Below are 26,587 nucleotides of genomic sequence, written 5' to 3'. Positions count from 1 at the left end.
CTTGTCTCCAAGGCGCCGGTCCCTTTTCAAAGAGCCCAGTTTAGCAGAGAAACACGGATTCCGGTAACTCGAACCCAACCGCGACCAGACCAAGGGGCTCCCATGAGGAGCGCGATTCTTCCCCACTTCAAAGGGCCGCGAGTGAGCCGATAGCGGCATTCCTGTGCCTCGGCCTGGACCCCGGGGCGTAGCTCGGGGTGGGGGTGATGAGGGCAGGCTGACGGGAGATGCCCCACTCCACCCACCCCGTTCTTCAACCAATATTTCACATCCATAAAGGCTGACAATTGGGCAGCACGGGAGGACAGCCGGGCCCAGAGTGGCTCCACTGAAGACCCTGAGACAGGACATACCAGAGCCTTCAGCTCAATGAGCTGTGAAATTACACCAAGGGAAAAGCCCAATAGGAGGGGGACAAGGAATTTCAGCCTGTTTTTTGGGTACAATGTTGAGCTCTCCCCCAGCCGCCACCAACATGCACTTAGAACAACAAGTACCAGAAGTCTTGCATGTTTAGAGCATACAAAGCAGGGAAGGCGAGCTTTGGCATATAGCTCGATCATGCTCACCTGATCCCAAACATCAGATGGTCTCGGCCAACGTGACAGAGCAATGACACCTCACACTACAGCGCAACGTTTAAACAGCGGGACACAGTGCTGCCGACTTTTTGAACGTGGGCCGCTAAGACTTCACATCGAAGCCGCCAAGTCGGCATCGGCGAGATCCCTGTGATCGCCGTTCCCTCCGCTACGCCATTCCTTTACAGTTACTCTCTGTTTGCATAGCTGAAGCTTCTGTCCAGGGAGACTCGTATTGTTTATTTGCTCGACTTTTATCCAAGACGACTTTCATATCTTTCCACTTCTGCCATTTATACAGCTGGCCATTTAATGAAGCAGTTTACCGACACAACCCTTTGGCTTCAAATCTACTTCCTACTGGCTGCGAGTAAGAAGCACCACACGGTACTTCCCAAACTGGGTGGGAAGGTCATCAAACAGAAGACGTTCATAGTGCAGTGCACTCCTGCACATAAAATGACATTATGGGTTCAAGGTGCTGCACCAGCAAATTGGGTAGACAATCACTTAAAATGTTGCTATTATGCCCTACTGGTAGCCCTCAGGTATCCCATACGTGTCCAGCAAGTGGTTCAAAGATGTTCTACAGGTATCATTGCAACTTATTTAGAGATGTTCAACAACCATCCTTTTGGGTAGTTCAGTTGTGTCACCCAGATGTCCTATACATGAAATTTTTTTGTTTTGCTGAATTTTCAGCAAAGCATCTTTTACAGTGTTTAGGTACTTACCCATTTATACAACAAGGTCATTTTTACTGAAGCAAATCAGAGTAAGGACATTGCTCAAAGGTACAGCAGTAGGAGGTAGGATTCAAACGTGCAACCTCTAAGTCAAAGAGCAGTAGCACTAACCACCGTGCTACTTGCTAGTCCTATGAATGCCCTATTTCAGTATAAACTCCAGGAACTCTCCAGTTCCAGGATCCAAATGCATGCAGGAATCACGACAGTCCCTTCCCACCCAGGCCATTTCATTTCCCAAGCCCTCCCTTCTGGGAAGTGTTACAGCACAGTGAAAACTTGGGGAAAAAAAAAGTATTTTTCCCCCTTGGACATTGCATCTTATCAACCTCTGAAGTATAAATCAAAATCCATATCACTCTTCAATGGACATTAAGGTTCTGTTGGTTGGTCTGGCTCAAAACGTAGCAATTACAATTAAGATTGCACTGGGAACATAGCATATATAGCTTTATATATAGATCGTAAAGTTTTATATATCACAGTGCCACTAGCTATACCTCTTTACATTTAGTCCTGCTGCTACGACTTCTATTCTTGTTACTTAATAAACATCTCTGCAAATTACTGTACTATTGGTATAGAACTTTTTCTATTTTCTCCAAGCTTTGTTGCTTTATACCTACTCCATTACAGCTGTTTTGTTATGCTGAACGTGTCTGAATGAGCATCCGCATCAAATTCCTTGTATGTGTGAACACACTTGGCCAATAAAGTGTTATCATATTTCCTTATTTTTCAGACTGACCAAAGCTCAGAACAACTCAAATTTCCCTCTCGTCTGAATATTATTATTTTCTAATTCCATTAAGATTATGATCACTTGGATGATAATTCACAGGCATCTCATACAATTAAATTATAATATGAAATAATGTCTCAGTCTTTTTTGTTGTTGCAGATGTTGACTTTGCAATACCAGCTTTGCCTTTACATACAGACTACCTACCAATAGGGGAAAAAACAAGGTAAATCTGTAATTTCATATCCAAGATGGAAGGAGGGCATTTAAAAAAAAAAAAAAAAAAGACACTTAATTGATAAATTGATGTCTCAGGCTGGTGTAAAGAGCTGGTAATTAGACAGGTAGGAAAAAGGCCCCATCACCCCACCGATGCTGCTCAAGGAAGAAGCTTCTTGGACACGTCTCCATTAGCAGTGACCGTCTGGTGATTTGAATGTTAAGAGAACCACAATATCCCCAAACCAGTTAAAGTGTCACATGCGTTTCAATGAGTTCGCTATAACAGCTACTTCTGTACAATATATGCACATTTCCGCATGAGGAGCACCAGAGCCAGGAATTCACTTTAAGCGAATTTCGTAAGCCTTAGTCGCGAATGACGTGTTACGCAACACACGATGCATTTTTCAGTTTCAAGACCATTCAAGTAATCAGAATGCAGGATAAAGGACTTATGTAAAGCCTCACTACCAAATAATTTTAGATTAAATAGTTTCAGGGTTTTATCGGCTTAAAACGAAAACCATCAGCACTTCATTATTGTTAGGGGAAACAGCGTGAGGATCAGTACGTGTTAGTGAAATGATTAAAATTACTATATTTCTGCCAAGCTAAAAGCAACCACATGAACTTCCATCTGTCGCTCTCACTAATACTTCACTGTACATGTAGTGTGTATATAATATATATATATATATGCACACAGTTGTGTGCAAAAAAACTAGGCACCCCTGCTTTAGTTATATGTTTTGTTGATTTTCTCAGTGCAAAGAAGTTAACACAACCTCTGCAGTGAAGAAGCGTCATATTACGTTTTCGGAAATGTTAATGTATGATTAATATTTATTTCATTAATTTGAATTTAGTGCACTGGGGGGAAAAGCACATGAAATATGATACGTGCTGAAGTTCCAACACCCTGACAGTCAGGCCATGGTAACGCACATTTATCAGAAATCACAGCCTCCGAGTGTTTCCTGTAGCCAGCTAACACTTCTTTTTTTGATTTAGGATGTTTTCCCCACATGTCCTTGCAGTAAGGTTTTAGTTAGAAAAATATTTTTAGGTCATCTTGCATGCACTGCATGCTTGAAATCTACCCACGCATTTTCATCCATTTATCCAAGGCTGGGGACTATGACAGCCAGTCCAAAACCTGCACCGACAAAACATGAAATTTTACCGGTATTGCCCAAACATTTGCCTATAACACAGGTGGCACGGCGGCACAGCGGCACAGCGAGTATCGCTGCTGTCTCACAGCGCCTGGGTGGCGCGAGAGGATGTGGGTTCAATCCCTGCTCAGTCTGTGCGGAGCTTGCATGTCCTCCCCATGTGCGTGTGGGTTTCTGCTGGGTGCTCCGGTTTCCTCCCACAGTCCAAAGATATGCTGTTCCGGTTCACACGTAATGATGTGAGTGACAGAGAGACTGTGTGTTCCACTGATGTATGGATGAGTGACCCATTGTAAGTAGTGTATCTAGCAGTGTAAGTCACTGCGGTGAATAAGGTGTGGGCTGGTAACACTACATAGAGTTCATTGGAAGTTGCTTTGCAGAAAAGTGTCTGGTAAATAATGGTATAAATAAATCAGCATATTAAAAAATGTTCGCTAATTCCTTACACTGGAATAGTGCTTTTATACCACCTGATACCAATAAAGACAGACCTTCTTCTTGTTCCATGACGGTAGCTCCCATTGCACCCTTGAGCAACATACCTGAATGGTTTCCGTAAATATTTAACTAAATAAATTAGAAAGCATAACAGTTGAAGCTCTGTGAAAACAAAAACGGCAACTGCGGACAAACGATTAACCACGCACAGATGTCAATTAAAAGTTTACGCCGTTCACTTGTTCCGAAAGACGCGGCGCGAAAGGAAGCCGCTGTGGGCTCGGTAAGGAGAGCTAAAGGAAGCATTTTAAGTCGGGATCGTGGGACATCCCTCAAGACGTTCTCCTCGGAAGAAAAACTCCGCCAACTGTCGCCACGGGCAGAACTCCAGCACTCAAAGTCAATAACCTTTTATTGTTTTTTTTCTTTCTCCTTCAAGGAAATGGATTTGTTCTAACATAGGAAGGCGTAAATTACAGCGCAGCATGCAGCTCCGTGTCACGCATCATTAGGAGCAGACGAGGCCGCTCTGTACCCCCCTCACTCAAGACATGGTGGAGAAAGCCTCTCAGAGCTGAGAACCCCACGCCAGGTGGGCATGGGGTCCAACCCACAGTGGGAGGGGGGACAACGGAGCCATCTGAAACCACGTCAGAGTGACAAGTAATATGTCATAGTTGGAGATCCTCTGGGTTGTTCCAGAAATGTGTGCGTGGTAAAGAACTCTACAAGTGTGGGAGCTTCTTAAGAACCGTGTTCATGGGGAACCTTTTCAGACACTCAACCGTAACCATTTCCTTTAATGCAAACTATAAAAGGAAGAAAATCATGAAAAACTACAACAGATGACATGCTTTTTAAATTTACATTTTGATTTCTTTGACCTTTAAGTACACACAATCTATGCCTGTTACCAAAAACATTAGAAAATACATCATGAAGCTGAAAATATTCTAAAGTAGTTAAAGATTCATGTTTAAAATAATTGCAACTGAAAAAAGAAACTCAAATACAAATAATAAAAAAAAAAAATTCTGCCAATAACAATTTTTTTTCCCCCCCAACCACAGACTGTGACCTAAAATAAAATTTAAAAAAAACTCTCACACACAGTAGCAACAGTAACCCTGCACCATGTCCACACCACAAACATAACTGAATGACAGAAATTCTTAAAGAACCCACCTATTTGAATGGTCTGACATATGTTCAGTGTTTGATCCCTTTTGGCAAATTTCTGCATAATTTAAAAAAAAAAAAAAAACTACAGTATGGAATGTTTGATTCAAACGCTGTGCTAATTTTTTTCTGTCCTTCATTTAACACCCTGAAGAGGTTCATAAAATGTAATCTAGTATTTTCTTCCACAATCCCGTTATTTTACCGTTATTCTTGCAGGTGTGTCAATAATTTATGTGTTCAGCCATTTATTTCATAATTAAGAACTGCAGGAAAAGCCACTTCACCGCTCTCATCTCTTCCCGGTGAATCCATCAATCGTAATTTTTTGGTCAACATATCCTGCCTACATACATCGTTTGGCTGTCACCATTCAGTTCAGGCTTTTCCGACCGCAAGACATGGCATTTTCGAACTCTTTCCTGGGGCCGGAGAGACGCAACAGGAAGAAAGAGGCTGTGGAACCCGGAAACAGCCAACGAAAGGACCCTGGAAATCTGGGTTTCCCTCCCTGCGTTCCCTCGGGCCATCACGGGCCGATAGTCTTCATTTGAATGCAAGTGGGAAGGCTGCGGGCGCCCAACTCGTGTTGCAAAGAGGAACAGTGTGCGTCCCCGATGATGAGCGTATGCAAATGGCACTAAGATAAGCCCCGGTAGTTATCGATGACCAGGTGTCGTGTTGTACATCTGCAGCGGAAAGACCTGCATCACAGCGTGGATTAGAACCTGAAATAAATGAGTTCCTCAGAAGTAAACCGGTTATCATCATTTACCCATCTCAAATACAGTCTTCGCAGACAAATTAGTTCACCACGTGCACTTTTCATATGGCTTCTCTCACCTGTTAAGATATTAAAGACCTGGGATTTTCTTATCTGCAGCTGTATTCAGAAAATGACAGCACTTTGGTCAAGGACTAACTTGTCACCTGAAAGGTTTATCCCATTTTTTCATGGCCAATTAGTCAATCCTGATGTCACACCTTCGAAACAGGAGAACAAATACATGCTCATGCAAGAAGGGCGAGAAGCACAGAGCCACTGCACTCACCCAGTAAATACAGACAAAATCATACATGTACTTATTAATTTGGCCTGTAGCTTTATCAATAGCAACTGAGCAAGAGAAAACAAAAGTGAATCTGAGAACAGATGAAGAACTTTAGATAAAAGATACAGTAACTGAGACACAGCTTTTCTGATACTGCTGTCTGTCTGGCATAAACTACTTAAGTAGTTCCCTATAGGAGTGGGATACAAATTCAAAATACATGCATGAAAGTAAGAGATTGTGCTGAACTAAGCTATGAAGTTGTCAGAAAAAAAGGGAAAGGAATGGGTGTAAAAGGGTTTAGCTCCAAGAGCCTTCCTGAAGGGATTCAGCAGTGCTGAAGGGGAGAGGGAGATTTTCCCAGCACACTGTAGGCCATAACCAGAGTTTTGAACTTGATGTGGGGCAGCTAGAGGCAGCAAACAGAGAGAGAGAGCGAGGGGGAGATTACATGGTAATTCAGAGTTCCCTTGCTTGCTAAAGAGGTATAGTGGCGATTCAATCCAAGAATCACTGGGCAGGCGTCATGATGCATCGCAGCAGTTCTTCTCTGCCTGCCCCTTTCCTTTCCCAAAATGCAGGAGGGTCCGAAGCGGCCGATGACGGCAGACCGTAACCCAATCCCGTCTGCTGAAGGTCTGCGGTCAGACACCGTTTTACACCTTTTCCTTCCAGTCTGCCGACCCCATGCCCCCACACCCATCAGCCCAATCACTGCAGGACCTCTTGCCAATAAAACAGTCAAATGGGCAGCGTGGCGAGCGCAGGGGGTGGGGGGTACCACGGGAAACCATCAACAATCCGAGCCAGAAAAGCCCGCAAAGAGACACAGCTACAATGCTGTACACTGTACATTTACTCATTCTTTACTCCAAAGTGACTTACTTACTAGTGTGAATCAACTTACAGTGATTTACCGATTTACTTACTTACATTTATATTTATTCATTTATCTGATCCTTTATCAATATATATATATGTTCAAAAAAACAAAGCAGTTGAAAACACAAAACACCTTGTATTTATACTGTTTTTGTGTGAATACAAGTCAAAGCAAATTTACAAATCACCCTTTCTTGTTTTTAGTAGTATTTTCTGTATTGTCCACACTTTTTTGGGAATTGCGGTTGTACAGCATTAAGCTACTTACAATTATTTACCGATTTATACAGCTGGGTAATTTTACCGATCCAGTTTAGTGTAACCAGCTTGCTCAAGGGCAGTACAGCTGGAGGTGGGCTTCAGACCTCTGAGTTTGGCTCCAAAGGGAGTAGCTGTAACCACTATGCTACCAGCTGCTGCCAGCACTGCCATGGACACCTACCATGCAATCTCAAGAACATCCACTAGGATTTGTTGTCCAAAAATAATACAATCATTCCGTCTTAAATAAAGTTTTTTGTCCAGACAGACATCTCTACTGAAAATTGTGAGCTGTACGGTACGACTCGCAGCCGTGCTCCGACGCCAGCTCGCCCGAGACTTTTCCCCTTTCCACGGTCACTGGAAACGCTAGGAAGAGAAGCCACATGTTTAATTAAGAACGAAGAATTGCCCGCATTTACATTTCAATCGCTGACAGGTCGCTGGTTTAGGCAATGCCTTCTAAACACACACGCTACATATTGAGAGCTGTCGAAACACTATCGCACAATGGTAAACTTACCCCGGTATTTTTGCCGGTGCTTCTCTCCATCAACTGGAAGGATGCGTAAAGCTGGAGGAGCCATGTATGTCATACTGAGCTCACGAAAGACTCGTGTTATTTATTTATGCAAGTAAAAATTGCAATTTTGGGAAATAACACTTCTTTTTAATCAATGTAAATTCATATGTAGATTCAGCTAATTCTAAAATGTCAACATGTAACTTTTACATTACCTAAAATCACATTTAATATGCTAAAGTTTTCTGTCTGCACTTCTCCTATAGTTCAGGAAAATAATTTCACCAGGACATGATACTTAAAGGGGTTCAATGAACCCTTGAAAAGATCATTTGCAAAAGTTTGACTGACTTGTTCAGTCACATCCTAATTGAGTTTTTGAGGGAAAAAAAACAGAAAAAATTATAAATATAAATATAATTAATAGATTATTGACACATAATTGGTAAGAAATGTAACATATTGCTATGGGCGAGCCCAGAAGTTCCCTCCGCAAATATGTGTCTGACTGAAGTGTCTGTCGTCTATGAGAAAAGTGGACATTTGAATTTTCTGAAGATTTTGTCACCTTTTTTTTCAACTTTCAGACCACTTCTGATAAATACCATGCCGTTTTGCCCTTCTTTTATATTTACGTGTGCCTGTATACATGAGTGTTTCATTGATATTCTGATCCCGTCTCCCCATTCAGCTGGTAGTGTAATGGGTCAAGATTCTGTCTTTGAACCCATGTATCACAGGTTCAAATCCCACCTCCAGCTGTAGTACCCTCGAGCAAAGTACTTACCCTCAATTGCTCCAGAAAGAACAAAAAAATAACCCAGCTGTATAAATGGGTAAGTAATTGTACGTACCTTAACGCTGCCAATTGCTTTGGAGAAACGCATAAGCTAAATGTACGCTGCTGTAACTTAACGACAATTTTACACGCTTTTACATCAACCGACATCGCTGTGTTTTCGGAGGCGCTCTATTTTTTTTTACAAGCAGCCTCGCGCGTTTTATGACACTGCAAAGAGACAGTAAACACCAGCCTCTTCCATTTAACGCGCGATTAGAACGCGCTAATTGGACTCGGCACAGTAAAACCGCTGGGGGGTGGGGGGTGTAAAAGCAGCGGGCCTGAGCTGTACGTGCTCTGCGGGCGAAGCGGGAAACCTGGACTTCTGAGGGCCACAAAGCCGTCCACTCCCAAACCCCAACCCCCCGCCCTGTACAAAGGCTGCACCTCGGTACCAGGGGTCGGGTACTAATGGGGGACCTTCTGCCCTCCCGCAGTCCCAGAAAACACGCCGCCTCCCCAGCTCTCCTATAAATCAGAGCTTCTCCTCGGACACGTCCAAGTCCTCGCTATGATGTCTCCGGAACGATGCTCGTTTCAAAGTGCTCTCCCCGCTCTCACTCACACACACACACACAGATGCTCACACACCCCTACAGTTAGTTACTTACACACACACACACACACACACACACACGGAGAGAGACACTCCAGCTCCACTCAGCCCGTGGGTCTCGATCGAAGGCCGGCGCAAGGGCGCTGAACCGATATTCATTTATACAACGGAAAGCTAATGGGCCCATTTTTCTAACGTAAGGAAATTGTCAGAGAATCGACATTCTTGAAAGCCATTCAAGGCTTTTAATTCCTGCCTTCTTCCGCACATGGCCATTTTTTTTTCTTCCTCGTACAGATATCGAATTTATGTACAAAACTGCAGCAGAGGCAAAGCCCAGGTTCCAAGGCCTGCAGAATGTGTACACGCTCCATCTGAATTAGATGTACGTTACTCGGGCTTTTGTCAAAGTCTCAAGTTCGAGCGTCCGTCAACAGTCCCGTGACTTTTCACGAATCTATTTTGTATCCTCCGCCTTCCGAACTCGGCACCGTCCCTAATGAGTCACACATGGAGTTCCTAATCACTCGGTGCGCTCCTGCTCTGAAGTAATGCAATTAAGAGTCATTATGCCTGTAATAACTTCAAATGCACAACTGCAAACTTCTCCTCGGTTCAAACGTTACCGGTCTGCTGCTTACGTGATGCTTTCGTCCAAAGTGACAAATTATTTCCACGATATATTCAGCTGGGTGATTTTTACCGCATTAACTCAGAGTAAGTACCTCGATGAAGGGTATACGATGGCATGAGCAGATTCATCTGGCACAAATAACTGTACACTGTAGAAATCTCTTACTTTCAGGATAAATTCTAATCATTTTCAGCTCGCTGGTGGAACTGCCAGGCTGTGGAAAGCGAGAAAAAGGAAACTTTGTGACCTTCATGCCCATTAGCATTTTTTTAAAAATTTATTTATATTATTTATTTTTATTTTTTATAGAGCGCTCTTCTCACGCAGTGACACAGAGCGCTTTAACACAGGCATACAGCAAGAAAAACTGATACAAAACTAGAAAAAACAAGAAAACAAACTGTTCTCCATTAATACAAACCATCAGTTTTACAATAGATGCCGAGAGCTGACATGAGGACGAGGGTAAGGCATTAGCTAGCTACGCTATATAGCGATACAATATCATTAAAGAGTGTCACACTTCAAAGTGCACAATGAAGAAATGATGAAAAGGGGGGAAAAAAAAAATACACAGCCATTTTTATTCATTATAGAACTAAGCAAACGCAAGAAGACATCCTTTACCCTGCCATAAATCTTGCAGTTTTTTTTTTCCTCCCCGTTCCTGTGAATCGTGGCATACGTTCTACAGTATATAGTAAATCCACTAAGCGTGTTTATTTTTGGACCCCTTCAAACTTTACATACACGCGATGCTAAAGTGAGCTCAAGGAAAGAGAAAGGATCGGCAAAGAACGCCTCGTGACGCGGTGACAAAAACAGCGCCCTGCCGTAATTCTGGGGGCAAAACAAATTGCACCTTGACAAAAGGGCCCTTCCGGGTGTCAGATGAGCGAGTCGACAAGCGAAAGGCTTAATTTTCTCCATCCCGGGGAAAGCGGCACTACTGCTGTGACCCGCAGGGAGCCCGAGCAACACTCCCCACGGCAGCCAGCTCCACGGCGTCTGCCCTTTCCACGTGGATATGCGGCGACGCGGAGATGAGAGGACTCCTGCGGCCTCACGCTGAGACTCCAAACTAAGTCTGGCCTCTCATTTACATAAGATAACAGCACGTTAAGGGCCACGTCATTGATCCCTACAATGAAAGGACTTCTCCTGTTAAGAACTTACCGCCAAAGTACCATTTGTTTGGAGACGAGCGCTGCCGTGAATGAAAGCGAAAACTGCGGAAAACCGCTCCGGTAAACGAACACCCTGACGGTGTTGTCTTGCAAAGAATAAAAATTGCAATTTTACTTTTAATGAATAGACTAAGTGTCATAAGAGTGTTTATTTTAGCCTGGAAAGGGTGGTTAATTATTACAAACAAAGGCATTACTGTCGAGAGCGTGCAATTACCGATGACAAAGTTATTCCTCGGCAAAGCACTCCGCAATGATTAATGTTGAAAAGCTCTTAACCGCAAGACAGGCGGGGAGAAAGACAAGACGTGTGTCACATATCAAGTTAAGGGCCATTTCAAGCCCCAGTTATTCCTTGGAGTACGGTGGAGTAGCCGCACAAAGGGCTCTCATTGTGCGCCTGTCCGTCCAGCTCCGCCCCCGTCGGACCCCTTCGGCAGGGCTCCCGCGCCGCTCGCCGGAGGGATGCCGCCGGCGGCGGCGCGGCAGCCCTCTGCAAATAACCGTTTCGAAAGAAACGGTTCCCACGTGCAAGTTAATATTTACCTTGGTGGTCTTAATATTCCTTAAAACCAATATAATGCAAAGTGCTGCCTTCTAGTAACTGATGAGGTAATTACAATTTTATGGTGATGCCATAAGGAGTGGCGCTGATACACCGGACCTGTACATCAGTCCATCTGGCCGACTCTAATTCAACTTTTATACAAAGATAATAAAATGAAACACATCCCATAAGTGCAGTAAAATCGCTTATAATGAGTCCAGCGAAAGACACCACACAATTTGACGAGCCAAGCAGGTTAACAGTGCAGAAATAAAGTGCTAAAACATTAAGGAGACTCTTTGTCAGAATACCGCAATTTTACCTCCTTTGGCACACATCCTGATACTGAGTGGTTTTCACTTGTTCCCATATCACATTTACGAGTAGTTAGTAACCCATTGCCCGTGGCGGTCTGCTCGCTCTCTGAACAGCAGACAACTTGGCCCTTGTTTACTGGCCAAAGGTGTAAACGCCGTCTCTCGTACAAAATACCGCAGTTTAAGAACGACCAGTAAATCCACACACCTAGTTTAATCCCCCTAATTAATGAGCGCACACCAAATACCGGAGCTTGTTAGCACCCTGCAACACAAAGCCGAGCTGCTCGTGGTTAACGGCACATGAGGACAAAGAGCACTTTGTTTGACTTCGTTGTGTACTTCATGCACCGGTAGTTCGGGGTTTATTACCGACTGTTAAATTTGGCGTGCAAGAGAAAAAGCAAATCTCTCCGTGAACAATATGGGCTCAATTGGGAGAGAACCTGAGGTATGTGCTGCCATCTCTAACTTAATGTGTTCCGTAGTGCACATTTTTAAGGCTAAACGCACAAAAAAAAATGATGAGTTACACTTCTATGGAAACACGATGCATGGCTATTTGTAACACTTGACTTGACATGCCAACGGGAAAATATAAGACACCTTAGAGAGTATTCCCAAGTGTCTCCCTTCCTTGTCTCTCTCCATTGGGTTCCTCGAGCTGCCTGCATCAAGTTCAAGACTGGTTACGGCCTACGAGATGATCAAAGGTTCAGCACCCTGATACCTACAAGACTTGATCGCTCTCTGTACCAAGAGCGCAATTCTCCTCCGTCTCTGGATCCCTCATGGTCTCACTCACAAGGGGTGCAAAATCAAAAGTCTTCAGATTAAACGTTTTGTTTCTAGTGTGGTGGAAGGAAGGAGCTCCCTCTGTCATTCAGACCTGCTGAATCCCTTTCAACATTTCGGAAAGGTCTCAAAGCACTTCTCTTACAGTCTTCTAAGAGGTACATAAATTAGCACGACACCATCTGCCGTGATCATTTATATCCCGTCTGTCTCTCACTCCTATAGGAAGCTACTCGAGTAACACGCACTGGCAGAAACTGTGGTTATCAGACAAACAAACTACACAACAAGAAACATGGTAGTACAGAAGACAAGTTTTCTGTGAGATGTACGTCGCTTTGGAGAAAAGCGTCTGCTAAATGAACAAATGTAAATGTCTGTTCAGACGAAATATAGGTAGTCCTCGAGTTATGACGATTCAGACGTATGATAGACTTCTGATTAAAATCATTATATTTTTTAGTCCCGACATTGGGTCGTAATGTCTAACGTTGATCGCTTCATCCCCTGTACGGTAACATCAGTTGGCCAAGCTGCTATATCTGCTATTGTTTCAGTTTCACTCAATGTTTGGATGTCTAGACATAATTTCGTTTTGCTTGCAAAACTTTTAGTTTGTGATTCCCTGCAGGTTTAAAATGGCAAGCAAAGGAAAAGGTGAGTGCTCTGGTGGTGCCGTAAAAAAAAAGTAAATAATCACGCACTGTATTTATATTATTCTATATTAGCATTATTTTAACAAGAATGATGTGAGGTATTTGTGAAAAATGTAACAAAGCATTATATTATACAACATAGCCTTCACGTTAAATGTTTATATATCCTTATGATTAAAAAATAGGTAAAAAAAAAATAATATAGTAACAATGGTGACGATGGGACAAAACTCCATCGTAAGCCGAAGACCTGCACACTGTTCAGAAGTATTGGTCGACAGCAAAAATGTGTCTTGTCTACACGATCGTGATGCTTTGAAAAAATTTTGTCACCGCAGGAAGTCGTGTTGCAAAAAAGAAGCCCTCCGAGGGTCAAGCTTTATATTTTTAAGACAGTGAAAATGAATGCAAACCGAGAAACAAGCAAGGAGACCCTATTCTGTTCAAGCTGTGTCAGCTCGCCTTGGATGAGGGCCGCATGCATTTTAAACACAGCTAAATCTATTTAAATGGAAATTTGTCATTCGATTTGCTCGTACTGCAACCCGAACACAGACAATCTGCGCTGGCGAAACTTGCGATAAACGGAAGGCGCCGCAAGCGGCAGGGAGCGGTGCGGTCGGCCTCACGGCCGTTACAGCATCCTGTTTGTATTATCTGTCGCGGAGCTCAAGTGCTGGAGCAGCAGACCCAGGAGCGAGCCAGGCTCAAGCGGCGGAGACGACCGGACCGACGATGGCAATTTTAACCTCTCAAACTCTCATTCAACGGATGGCCAAGTTCCTAATGTTCCCCCAGTTATCAAAAGTTTTGGTTTCAAGAGGCCACTTAAACTATCAACAGGTTCCCTAATGTGCAAGTTCATGTTTACATTTGCGATAGCGACAATCGCTTCCTCTGGCCGGCCGAACAGAAACAGGCCCGGCGATCCGATGAGTGGAGCGCATTCGCCCCCGCCGCCCCACCCCGGGGTCCTTAGAGCCGAGCTTCAGTTCCCAGCACTTCTAATCTCCTGACTTGAAAGTCATTTCCTAAGTAAAACACAGGAGAGACAGGCCGCGTGAGTGATCACATCGAGGCACCGCTTTGTGTTCCCGCGGAGGATGGCTCCGAGTGTGGCCGGCAACCGGGGGACGGCCACGTGATCGCTGTTCAAAGGTGGGCTAATGCTGCCGCGGGCCGCAGCGCCATCCCGGTGACGGATGGGCTGTCGGAGACCCGGTTCCCCACACCTCAACCACCCCACGGAGAGCCCTGCTTCCACCGGAGACGTAATCCCGCCGAGGGACTAGGAAATCCACCGGGAGAAAGAATGCCTTAAAAAACAAGAGTTATTGCTGTTAAAAGGATCTTTGCTCTCATGATAACCCCACTAGCCAGGTCCTTCTTTAGAAGACCTCTACACGACGACTTGGTTAAGTGGAGATAAATAAACCCCTCGGCCGCTCGCGGAAAGCGGAGGCTGGACACATAACCCCTGGGCGCGGCGATGAACAATAATGAATAAAAATGACATCCTTATTTACGGTTTAAGGCAGAACGTGGGAGGAAACATTAGGGACATCGTGTCGCCAGGGATTTGTTTTATCCATTATTCACAAAGACTTTGTTTTTGGTCTGTAAAGCAGAAAAAGCTGTCTGAAATTGTAACTGTGACAACTGAACTTTGAACAGTGTTAGTCACCTTGTACAAAAACGCTGGCAAAAAAAACATATATCACACACACACACACACGACAGTCCTACATATGTATAATGTACATGCAAATAATAATTTGTATGTAAACCAGACATATGTATGAATTAATTAGTAAGAGCAACAATGCTGGTTTATAATACCAGACTTATTTTGTATGAAACTTTTGAAAATTTTTTTCTTCTGTTATACTGCATATGCTATATATGACAACCGGAGAAAAAAAGATCGGTAAAATGATCCTTTAGATCATTTTTGGAAGCTAGCTCACCGCTCAAGAGCAAACAAGGTCTAAAGTGTTTGGTAATTAGTAGCTGTACCATGTTTAGCGGACATGTGGCTTAAAAGGTTTACTTTCTGTCCACCTTTGCGGAAGGTCCCACGGCTCTTCTGAGGGGAAGAGAAGAGCACCAGCAACAAGGGTCCCGTCGACACGGACATCGGCCATTGCAACCGAATCGCAGCACAACCCTGGGATTGTGCGTTTGGGCTCACGAGCTGAGGGAAAGTGCCAGGATTTACTGTATGTGAGAAAACCCACCGGGTCCCAACTGGGCTCCAGATGGAAATGACAGTCGTGTTTGGAGGGTACCACTAGCCCCATAACCCCCACAAAGCCCTGACATGGTAAACCCAAGTGTGGAGCTCTGGCTCTGCTGTTGAACAGGGAGCTGTGAGCCATGTGGACCTGGGTGACGAATACCTTGCTTATCCTCAACGTCCATATATGCACATTTCCACTTTACCACATCAGCTGCCACCTAGATGCCCTTTCACCTTTTTGCACCACCTAATAAATTCATTACGTGTTATCCAAATGAACTGCACATGAAATGTACCTGAAAGCTTTAGCTGAACAAATGCTGTTCATTGCTTGGTGAAGTAGCTGGGTACCCCATAGCTCGGAACGCCTAGGGGCAAACGCCGGAGAACAGCCGCCGACACGACGTCACCACGGCGATATTTTCTTGGAGCGGATTCAGAGCGGAAAAGGGGCAAGTTAAGATGGCAAAATGCCTGTTTCTTCAAAAACGGACTTTCCTCCAGGTGCTGTCAGGGGTGATGGAGACATTACACAAGCGCTGCCTGACACAAAGAGAAGATCTCAACAGCTGCGGATTGAGTAACGCCGGGACCCCCTGACGGGGACAGCCTGCTGCACTAACGTCTTCAAGCTCCGCTCCGATTGCGACTTCAAACGGCCCTGGGCCCGTAGGTGGCCTGGTGGGATCGGGGGGGGGGGGGGGGGGCTTGGGTAGGCCAGGCAGGCGGAAGCCTGGCCGGCTCCTTCAGAAGGCAGGTCTAGCAGTCATTCCGTCACGAATCTGCTCCGCCGATAGCCACTTGGTCCCCCCGACAGGTGTCCCCGTATTGTGCTACTATCAATTTCTCCCCGCCTGACAAAGGAGAAGCCCACCCCCATCCTCCCACAGTAAGAGTGCGCACGCTCATAAATGGCCTCGGCTCGGAAGACGGCCGAGGGCAGGCCTCCAATTAACTAAACAAATCACATTTTACTGATGAAATATGACGGCGTGCAACTCATAACTAAATGAGTGTATCTTATTGAAAGTGGACCATTCCAAAAAAGGCCGCCAATGAATCCAATTACAGTGATGGAACAGTGTTATGACACTGTACCATTTCGATGATTAAAAACGGGGTTATGGGATATGCGAAGTAATAATGAGCTTAAGCTTTCGTTTTGAATGCATCACATAGACAGGAAGAGGTTAACCTGAAGACAGCCCCTTATTTATTTCAGTTTTCACTCTGCATTAGTGTAAACCCTGCTGTTATAATTTAAACAGAACCTACTGTACATCGAAATGTTTACACAGAGATGGCTAATTAGAGGTACTTTTAAAGTCAATCATACTCCCTATGCTCATTTCAATCTATCACTCAGTTTATCGGTTCTTCTGACAAGTATTCTTTCTAATTGGCGGCGTTTGCTGTTGTGGATGATTTCAAGGCTCTGGACGGTGTTTACACGGGGTCTGGTTCCTGTGACCAGAGGATCTTAAAGCCAGTCCACCAGCAGGGCAGTTTAGCGCATGTGCCTTGCAACAGATTCTAATGTTACAAACAGCTATGCTATACATCGTTCGAGATATTAAAATTTTCCAGTTTATTATTCAATTCTTTATTCATAATCACATTTTCTTCAACTACTTATTTTCGAAAATTTGTTTGCTGTGCGCCAAAACATACCCGTGTTTATTCACCTAGCGAATAGATGGCAGTAAGATACATCTAAACAGAGCAGGAGCGTGGAACCGCTTTAATTAAACATGCTTCCAAAGTGTTTGAGTAGCACAGTGGTGCAGCAGGTAACGCCGCTGCCTCACACCTCCAGCGACGCTTGCTTGGGGTAGGTTCAAATCCAGCTCAGAGTTTGCAGATTGAAAAACAAGCATGGAAGAAAGCGACGGCAAACCATTTCCGTACCGTAAGAAAACCAGCCGAGGGGTCATTATGAGTCGAATGCGACTTGACGGCACGTACAGCCAAGTCGAGCTGGTATCTGGTCTTCATGAGTGTCGACGGTCAATAACAAGAGGAGGAACGTTACACGTGTTTATGGACCGAAGAGTTTGTGGAGACAACATTTTTATTTTCAATACTGAGTCGATTTTCAGTTTTAACATAGCTTGAAAGTAATAAATAAAAAATGAAAATAAAATAAAAATATAAAAAATAAAACAAAATGCTCTTTCTAATACTTCAAGGTTGTGTCTCTCTTCAACCTATGAGTTTTACAGAACCTCACCCACAAATAAACTGACATTATAATTAAGCTTGCGTTGGTTGTGACTTAGCGGTAAAAGTGACTTTTCGGAGTTACAAACTGAGTTACTCTCAGACCTCATGTCACATTTGAATTTGTAAGGCTAGGAGCCAGTGTATAAACAAACTTAAAATTTTTAAAAAGTAAGCAGAAACTTTCGAGCTGCAAAAATACGACCCACACTTACTGCTGCTCACTGTTTACTTTCATAAACAGAGAAGATGTAGTAATTTATTACTTTAAACAGTACAGCATTCTATAGCTTGCTATTTTATACAACAGATGTACAGTAGACACGATGTGTAAATATCATATAAAATGTAACTGTCGTCATTGGTGTAAACAGAAAAAACACAGAAAAAAACTCAAGAGACAAAGACAAAAGACACTTGAAATAAATGAAAAGAAATATAAGGTTCTCTCTAATGGCCACCACAGCCCTGAGTGAAGACGATCATGTTCAACAGGCAGACCCATCCGAGCCTGCCATGAAAAGAAGCACCAGAATGTAACTCGAGTTTGGCAGATGGCTCATCAGGGTTAGCATGAGGGTCAGCAGGAACATCCGTGATGGGGTCCAGGGATGGTGCCAAGAGGGACACCAACAGGTAGAGCGCTTTGTTCACGGCCAGAAAACCTGGCCCACCGGACAGTCCGTTGCGGAGCTCCAAGAAGCAGGACACAACGAGCTCAGAGCGGAGATGGGCTCGCAGCACTAAAATGTAAATTTGGTCTAAAGTAAAATTATTTTCAGGCTTTATGTTGACAAAGTATATATTCGACTATGTATTTTTCAGATAGGCTGCAGCAGACTATTTAAAATCTTTCAAACTCCAGGAAGCTGGTCTATCAGAAAAGAAATCAAACTTCCCTTCGCTGCATTTACGCTATCTTCCTAGAGCGACAACCCAACGCCGGAGCACTCGTCCAATCGCACGAGTCCGAGGAACACGCGCACGCAGACTCGCACGGCTCTACACAGGTGTGAGGGCGGGCATGTCGCTACCGTCGGTACCAGCTATTGCAGCCTATGCAGCGCACGGTTAAAAACAGGTGGCGCGTCACAAAGCAGATTTTTCCAAAGCAGAAGTTACGTCAAACTCCGTTTATCCCATTCTACATTAAAAGTGAGCTGCTTTTGAAAACTCCTATCCTGAAACGCTCTTGCCTTGCCCTCATGCGAATGTCTTGTTCGTCCCAAAACACTTTTGTTCCATTGTTATCCGGGCCTTTGTTGGCAGGTCGAGGCTGCGCCGAGGAATTCGAAGAAGAAAGAATCCCAATAGTTGGTCATGCACCAGTGCTTTTGGCAACAACAAGGCCGTGCCCTATATTGCCTCAGTGTTCATTTCGCAGCGCTGTCCTCACGACAGAAGGCATGATTACCGCTTATGGAAGGAGCTTTATTAGAGAGGGAGCTTTGAAGAGCAGGACAAAAGAGGCCCCTATGTTTAGATTAGATAACGTAAGCAACTTGTTTTCTGCTTGGACGACGGCACACAATGAGGGCACTCCTGAATAAGGCCTCGATGAAAATTTGGGGATTCAAATTATATTTTGCAGTTATTAATTCAGCAGTAAGTTGGAAAAAAAGATGACTTAACTCAAGTCTTGCATGGGGCAGTCGTTCTCAAATTATCTATCAGTACCAAACAGAATACCACACATGTTTATGGGCATTTATCTTGACTTGTGCTGATGAAAGTGAAAAAAATTTGACCTGCCTTGCAATTTCATTTGAAATAAAATACGTCATACCCGAGATCACTTTTGTCTCATACTCACATACTGTACCACTTTACTTCACTCATCACCTCACTTCAGTCCACTCCTCCCCTCTCCCACATTTGAATGTTTGCTTGTTGATTCATCTGTTAACTTTTTTAAAACTTTATGTATAATTATTTAGATTTCTACTTGTTGTGCTTACTTGCTGTTTTCTATTTATTCCTTTGTGATACTTTATGTATGTATGTATGCGCACATCTGTCATATGTGTGTATGTTGTACTTTGAATGCTGCTGTAACAAAAGTGAATTTCCCTCTGGGATTAATAAAGTTTCATTCATTCGTTCGTTTGGTCCACTTTAAATATGTTCTAAGTGTATTTAAATTATATTAAACTCAAAAATTACTAAGCAGCTGAAATATAGTGTGGAGTACAGCGAGGGACACCATATCATACCGGTGGCACGGTGGCACAGCAAGTAGTGGTGCTGTCTCACAGCGCCTGGGTGGTGGGAGAGGATGTGGGTTTGATCCCCGCTCAGCCTGTGTGGAGTTTGCATGTTGCCTGGGTGCTCTGGTTTCCTCCCAAAGACATGCTGTTCAGGTTCACCCATAGTGTGTGAGTGACAGAGAGAGTGTGTTCCACTCATGTATGGATGAGTGACCCAGTGTAAGGAGTGTATCTAGCAGTGTAAGTCACCGCGGTGAATAAGGTGTGTGGGATTGATAACACTACATAGAGTTCATTGGGTGTTGCTTTGAAGAAAAGTGTCTGCTAAATAAATGTAATGTAGATATTTAAAAAAAAAAAAAAAAAAAAGATTTCTCCCCCCATTGCTGGTACAGCACAGACACTGCCTCCCTCATATCGTGGGTGTCGTCCTCAATACATGATTCCGGTCAGTCCGTATATAGATATGTGTGAGATATGCGTCAAAAGAATTGCCCAAATTAAAAACTGAAGGTCAACTGATAAAAAGTGAGCCAGAGGACAGTACCTGGTCACGGCTAGCTTCCAAGGAGCTCCCCACACCATGGAAAGTCATTTGCACAGGTGAAAGTGTTAGGTAGGTCCTGAACTCTTTGCCATTTTGCCCATCGTTATACAGCACCTACACAGGAGGAGAACATGACATTAAGAGCAAGCCCGATATTTCTTCCTAAACAATAGCATCTGCATTATCGATGGTTTCAATAACCCCCTCCCACCAAACAGCAGGACATTTTATCATCACAGATGTCTCAGCGGAGCAGCTGCTTCACTCTGAGACAGTACATTCGCCATCCTACTGGTGTCCTGAATTAAAAACACACTTGTTGTTGTGGATCCACCTCATCGACTCACTTCATAGAATGAGCTCATCCGCTTTGCTCTCCGATAGCTGCCCCCATCATTAAAAATCCCTGCTGGTATTCGATTTAGCGTGAAAGGACATGTAAATATTTTCAAAACAGGCAAGCAAAGACTTCCTCGACGCGGAATGTCCGTAGGAGTATGTAACGCTAAACTCCGGAGCGGCTGCGCGTTGTCGGGCCCCACCGATCAAGAGCCCCGGCAGCGCACGGCCTCTTGGCTTCACGCTCTCTGAGATGTTTCTGTAAATTCAAGAACCTTGGGAATGAAAGCAACAGCATTCAAGACCCACCAAAAACAAGCATTACGAAAATGAGAGACACTAAAATACCGGTGGAAACCGATCGCTCGAATGCACGTGTGTTCATACTGTATGTATTACATGAAGGCAACGGGAATATTACGTGATATTTCGACAAAACGGTACAGAATGCAGGTCAGCTCGTTTTTACGCCGCGTCTCTCACGTCCCGAGACTGGGGAACGTCAAGCGCTGACGGATACAGTTTTGGAAGCAAAGCCCCGTCTGGGAGGAGAGGGGAGGAGAGGGGGCAAAACTCTCAGCTGTGTCCTGCAAAAGCAGCCGCTTCTCGTCAGGGCGTGGGATCACGGGACGTCGTATTTCACCAATCCCAGCTGGGGGGCGGGCCATCAGACAGCTCCGCTGCCTGCCCCCCTGCTGACAGGCCACAGTGGGAGCATGGAAATCGCCCTCAGTGTGAAGGACTGCTTGCTAGGTCATTAAGGAAGGATAAAGGCCCATACACTTGCACGTGATGTATTGCACAATCATTGTGTCAGGAAAACATATGCTTGATTACCAGGCCCCCGGGTTCATTAATCGCTCTGTCTGTCGCCCAGCAGTAGGCTGTCCTCTGTGTAACCAGCAAGTGTCAAAGTAAACAGCTACTAGCCGTCGGGAACGGGCCTCGCGGGTTGATCAACGGATCATGGGAAATTGAGCTATTCTGGGGCCCTGGGTTTCCGTCTAGGCAAGAGAATTTAAATCCAATACAAGGCTGCAGAAAAAAGACACCTGCGATGGGAGCCGAGGCAAGTGGCTAAAGCCCCCCAGACAGAAATTGCTTCTGCTCGTGAAATGACTTTTCATGATGATGAGATTTTCTTTTTTTTTTTTTTTTTACAATGTTGAAGCTCAGAAAATGAACAAAACAGATTTAACTTCTTATTACCCTATGCTTTATGTCTGAGAAGAGATATAAAGATTGTATAGAAGTCTACAGAGGACTGTTTGCCAAATTAATTAAAAAAAATTAAATACCTAATCTGTACAGCACCGCAGTTGAGACTTTACAATCTGTCTTAAAGAGACACCAACATAGCTGATAACTTTAAGTCGCGAGCAGATAAGGGCTTTCAACGGAAAAATGTCATACAGATTTTTCCTTCCATGTTAATTGACTTTCGTGTTTTTAAAAACAATAACGCTGAATTTCATCTTACTTCCCCCGAGTTTTATCTTAAGTCATCGCAGACTATAAAACAAAGCAGCATATATCAAATATGTCACGTAAACGCTAAAAACTCTTGCTATAGTACTGACGCACTGCTGGAGAAAGATTTTTAAAACCAAATTTAACTACATTTTTTTTTGATGATCTGGTTAAAAAAAAAAAAAAATCGAAAATCTTAAATATCCACAATTTCACTGAGTCTGTTCTCACAAAGATTCTTTTTTATTTTAGGAAGGGTGGGGGGGGGGGGGGGGTTCCTTTCACTACAATCCCTAAATCACACAACCTCTGTCGTAAGGAAATGCCTGAGCGCTGCCAAAACTGATGATGGCAATGAGGAAAATTCTCGTTCTGGTGAAAGTACAAGCGAACGACGGTCGCAGAATGCCAGGAGGTTAAATGACGAAAGGCTTGCTTACTCTTCCTCCAGCTGCTCCTGAACTACGCGAAACCCACCCGGACCTCGGAAATGAAAACAAATGCGGACGTGACGCATTTTCGGGAAATATGCGTAGATAACGCTTTCGAACGCTGGAGTGACAGGGAAGCGAGGCCTCGCGCCATCGTTTACAGCGCCGCCCTCGTCGTTGGACTCCACAGCCCGGCAGCCCTCGTCGCTAGGAGAACCAGACCGGCGCTCAGCTGCCGCCCGGGTTGGGATCCAACCGGTGACCGAGACCACCTGGTCCCCAGCGAGAGAGCAGCTGGCGAGTTCTGGCTTCCATCTTCGCTGCGGCCCTGAAAGCTCAGCTAGTTGGAGATGTCGCTGACAAATTGCCCATTCCTGACATGGCTAAGCAGATTTGACAGAGGAGTGGAAAAAAGAAAAAAGAAAAAAAAACTAAAAACTTTGCAGGCACCGCATCGTATCGTGATGCATCCGTGTTATTACGGAAATGGTCATTTTCCTTCTTAAAGACGCTTTGAGTCGGAAGCAGGTACAAGCGGAAAGTTTCTTTTGAGGCCTTTACTGCTGGACAGGGTGCCTTGGCCGTCTTTATCGGCACCAAAGGCACCGCATCGACGCGAAGTATGTGTGCGTTTGGTCCGAAAGGGAGATTAAGGGAGAGCCGAGCGATGGGCGGCGGCGCACCTGCGATCGGAGGCGGCGGTGCCCGACGTTGAGCCAAAGCTCTACATTCTAACCTTCCGTGCAAAAAACATCACAGGAAATATGGCTCGTACGCGCGTACGGACTTGTTGAAAGAAAATCAAAGCCTCAAGCATTCTGTTTCCACGGAAGGCCCCGAACCTTGACAACGTTTGGCCTGCCTGTTCAATTTTATGGAAAAAGTCTCCATTGAGGGATCTGAAATTCTGAACCGTTAAAAAAAAAAAAAAAAACACACACACACACACACACACACACACACACACGCACACACACACACAACGGTCAGTTTCTTACAAAGTTTGCCAGATCTGCTCTGCTGGAACAACTGGGGTGAGCAGAAGGCAGAAAGAGGAGTTTTTCCGAGGCTTGGCGCTTGCCTCGGCTCCCGTGGAGCGTGTCAAACCAAACAGCTTAGTGACATGTGGCGACAAAACAGATCGGAAACCATCACGCACCATTATGACCGCTAGCCAAGAAAGACCATTTTACGCTATCCAGAGCAAATCCCAAGTCTGAGAGAGGACATGTGAAGGCGACCCCCCCCAACTTGAGGAATTCTGGGTAGGAATCTAAATCTGTGAACAGCTGTGAGAGGATGTATCCGAAGCAGATGGGGAAACTACCCGAGCTTCGTACTCAGGAACGCGACATGTAGGTAAACAGTTTACGTTGTGCTTGTGTTTGTTTATCCAGTCCAAAGTAACAGGTTGGTTGTCTTTATAGAGCGGGTTATTCATATTCATAAACATGCACCCACCATCATAATGACTGTAAACCTCTTGCCAAAGACAAAAAAAAAAAAAAAAAACTTTCCTGACAATGAATCCTCTTTACAGTCGTGCGGCTCTGCGTGCGCAAACAAGTGGGAACAGTAAGACGCCCCTGGACTTCTCTACGGTCACGGCTCGCTATTAACCGAGAAGGATGAGCACATCCATCGCTCTCGCTTAAGCACACCGGTGTCATGTCTTTTCTTTACATCTCCCACGCGGAAATCATTCTTAAATTGCAGGTTCTCACAAACCCTAACCATTCGGATGAAAATGCCGGTGTATAGCTGTACCGTTCATATTGGAATACAAGGGGCTTAAATGGAGAATTACAACAAGAAACATTCAGTCTTTTGTAAATAAAATTTTGCGTAAAAGGTACCCAGTGGCAGCTGGTAGTGGTTAGAGTGACTGCCTTTGGACGCAAAGGTTGGCAGTTCGAATCTTACCTACTGCTGCAATACCCTTGAGTGAGAAACTTACTCTGAATTGCTCCAGTAAAATTACCCAGCTGTACAAATGGGTAAAATAATTATAAGTATCTTAACACATCAAATAAATGAACAAACGCACAATTTTCAGCTAGTAATGTAGCGGTTAGTGCTGTTGCCTTTGGATCCCAAGGTCGCCGGTTTGATCCCCCCTCCAGGTGACATCTTTTCGTTAAATGTGCCGAAACAGAAGAGCGCACAAATTGTACAATAGCTTGATTTAGCGCGGTCGGATTTGTTCCTCTTACTTTGCCTAGTGTATTAAAAAGCATAAATCCAGCGTGTGTCACGTTACGCGGACTAACCCCCGGATGACGGACTAAAGGCACCTTCAGTCGGCTTCGGCTCATCGCCGAGGGCCACCGTGTTGGAAGACGCCCCGAGCCAAGCTGGTGCCGCGTCATGCTGCGATTTATTTTACCCGCCTCTTGTTTTCACAGATCGCTGATCGCACAAGTATGCCACAGAGTGCAGCTGGAAACCATCAAAATGCAGCAACATTAAAAACGGAGGGATTATCACTTAAGAAATGTACTTTTCTGGTACAAATCCCCATTAAAGCGCCGGGGCTGCAACAGGAGAAGGGCACGAGGTTGGAAATCAAACAAACTAATTCTCTGGTCCTTTGAACATTTGACGGAGAACGATTTGGACGTCGATCGGGCCTCGACAAAGAGGAGTTCTGTACCGAAGCCAAAAAGGAAAAATATTTGCTGACAAAACTTCTTCTTAATCAAAGTATTTTGAAGTGAGTTCCACACACACACACAGAGTAACTGAAAACGGAGACAATTACCGCAGCGTTATTATAGATAAATATCAGCGTATTCGGTTATTTACATCATTAATGTGCTCTTTCCGTTGAGGCAGCCAAGAGTTTAGTAATATGAACTGAAATTTATTCCAGTTTCTGCCTTATTAAATCCCCAAACCACCATGGTATTACATTTCTGATTTTATCAAACACGGTTCATTCAGTACATAACAATTCTTCATGAATCTCTGGCACAAGGTCAACTAAGGTGATTCTGCTGGAGCCTTAAAAATCGCATGTATCGTTGTTAACACAGTACCGTGACTAGTTGAGTACAACGGGAATAATTTTTACCGTATTTCCGGCCTGTGAATTTAAAAAGATGCAGAACGTGACCCGTCCCAACCGTTACACAAGGATGCTCCCGCACACGAGAGGTCCGGAACGGAAGGCCTGCGGGTTCTCCGCCTTGGCCCTGATGCAACGGAATGAGCTCCCTCTGTCCCTCAGAGCTGCTGAACTCCAGCATTCAAGAAGGCTGCCCAGAACCCATCTCTTCACACCCCAGATCTCTTACAGAATTTGCTTTAATTTACCGTAATTTGTTTGTCGCTTTGGGGAAAAGCGTCTCCCAAACGCACAAAAGCATTGTTCGAAGACCCACGTTGTATTTTGGTTTATCTATTCTATCTTCTCAGCTCCTGACAGGTAGTACTGATGTTCTGCTGGGCCTGCAAGACAACAACCGCTGACAGAAACTCTCGTAATGCAATAATCTGCAGATTACACTCATGTTTGCCATAATACATAATTTGAGACATGATCTGAGGCCCCCTTATTTTTAGAGACAGCTTTCACTGGGACGGCCTCATTCCTCTAGGCTCATGGCAGCTCATTTGGCTTGTACTGTTGCGATGATAGTACTCTATTGCTTGTCCATACTTGATTCTAAGTGGTTAAGTTTCCGCCACAATAAGAATGTTTTGGCATCGCGACATGTGGAAATAGTCAGTGTTGGGTGAGTTACTTCAAAATTGTAATATATTACCTGTTACTTTAAAGAAATAGTATATCACCT

The 26,587-nt window shown here is 44.4% G+C and overlaps 1 protein-coding gene across 10 annotated transcripts in view; it reads right to left on the bottom strand.

Annotated features, from left to right (window-relative positions):
- Nucleotides 1-26,587, bottom strand: part of stau2 (staufen double-stranded RNA binding protein 2) — a 100,010-nt gene that overhangs the window by 9,232 nt on the left and 64,191 nt on the right. For 8 of the 10 annotated variants that reach the window (XM_029254743.1, XM_029254745.1, XM_029254750.1 and 5 more), the window contains one exon: nucleotides 20,551-20,664. The exons of the other annotated variants lie outside the window; for them this stretch is intronic. In XM_029254743.1, coding sequence (XP_029110576.1) covers nucleotides 20,551-20,664 — 114 coding nt within the window. The remainder of the gene's footprint in view (nucleotides 1-20,550; nucleotides 20,665-26,587) is intronic. 10 annotated transcript variants of the gene reach the window in all.

Source organism: Scleropages formosus, chromosome 9, assembly GCF_900964775.1.
Source record: "Scleropages formosus chromosome 9, fSclFor1.1, whole genome shotgun sequence".
NCBI classification, from domain to species: Eukaryota; Metazoa; Chordata; class Actinopteri; order Osteoglossiformes; family Osteoglossidae; genus Scleropages; species Scleropages formosus.
Note: the sequence above shows the minus strand (reverse complement) of the source record. Positions and strands in the feature narration are given on the sequence as shown.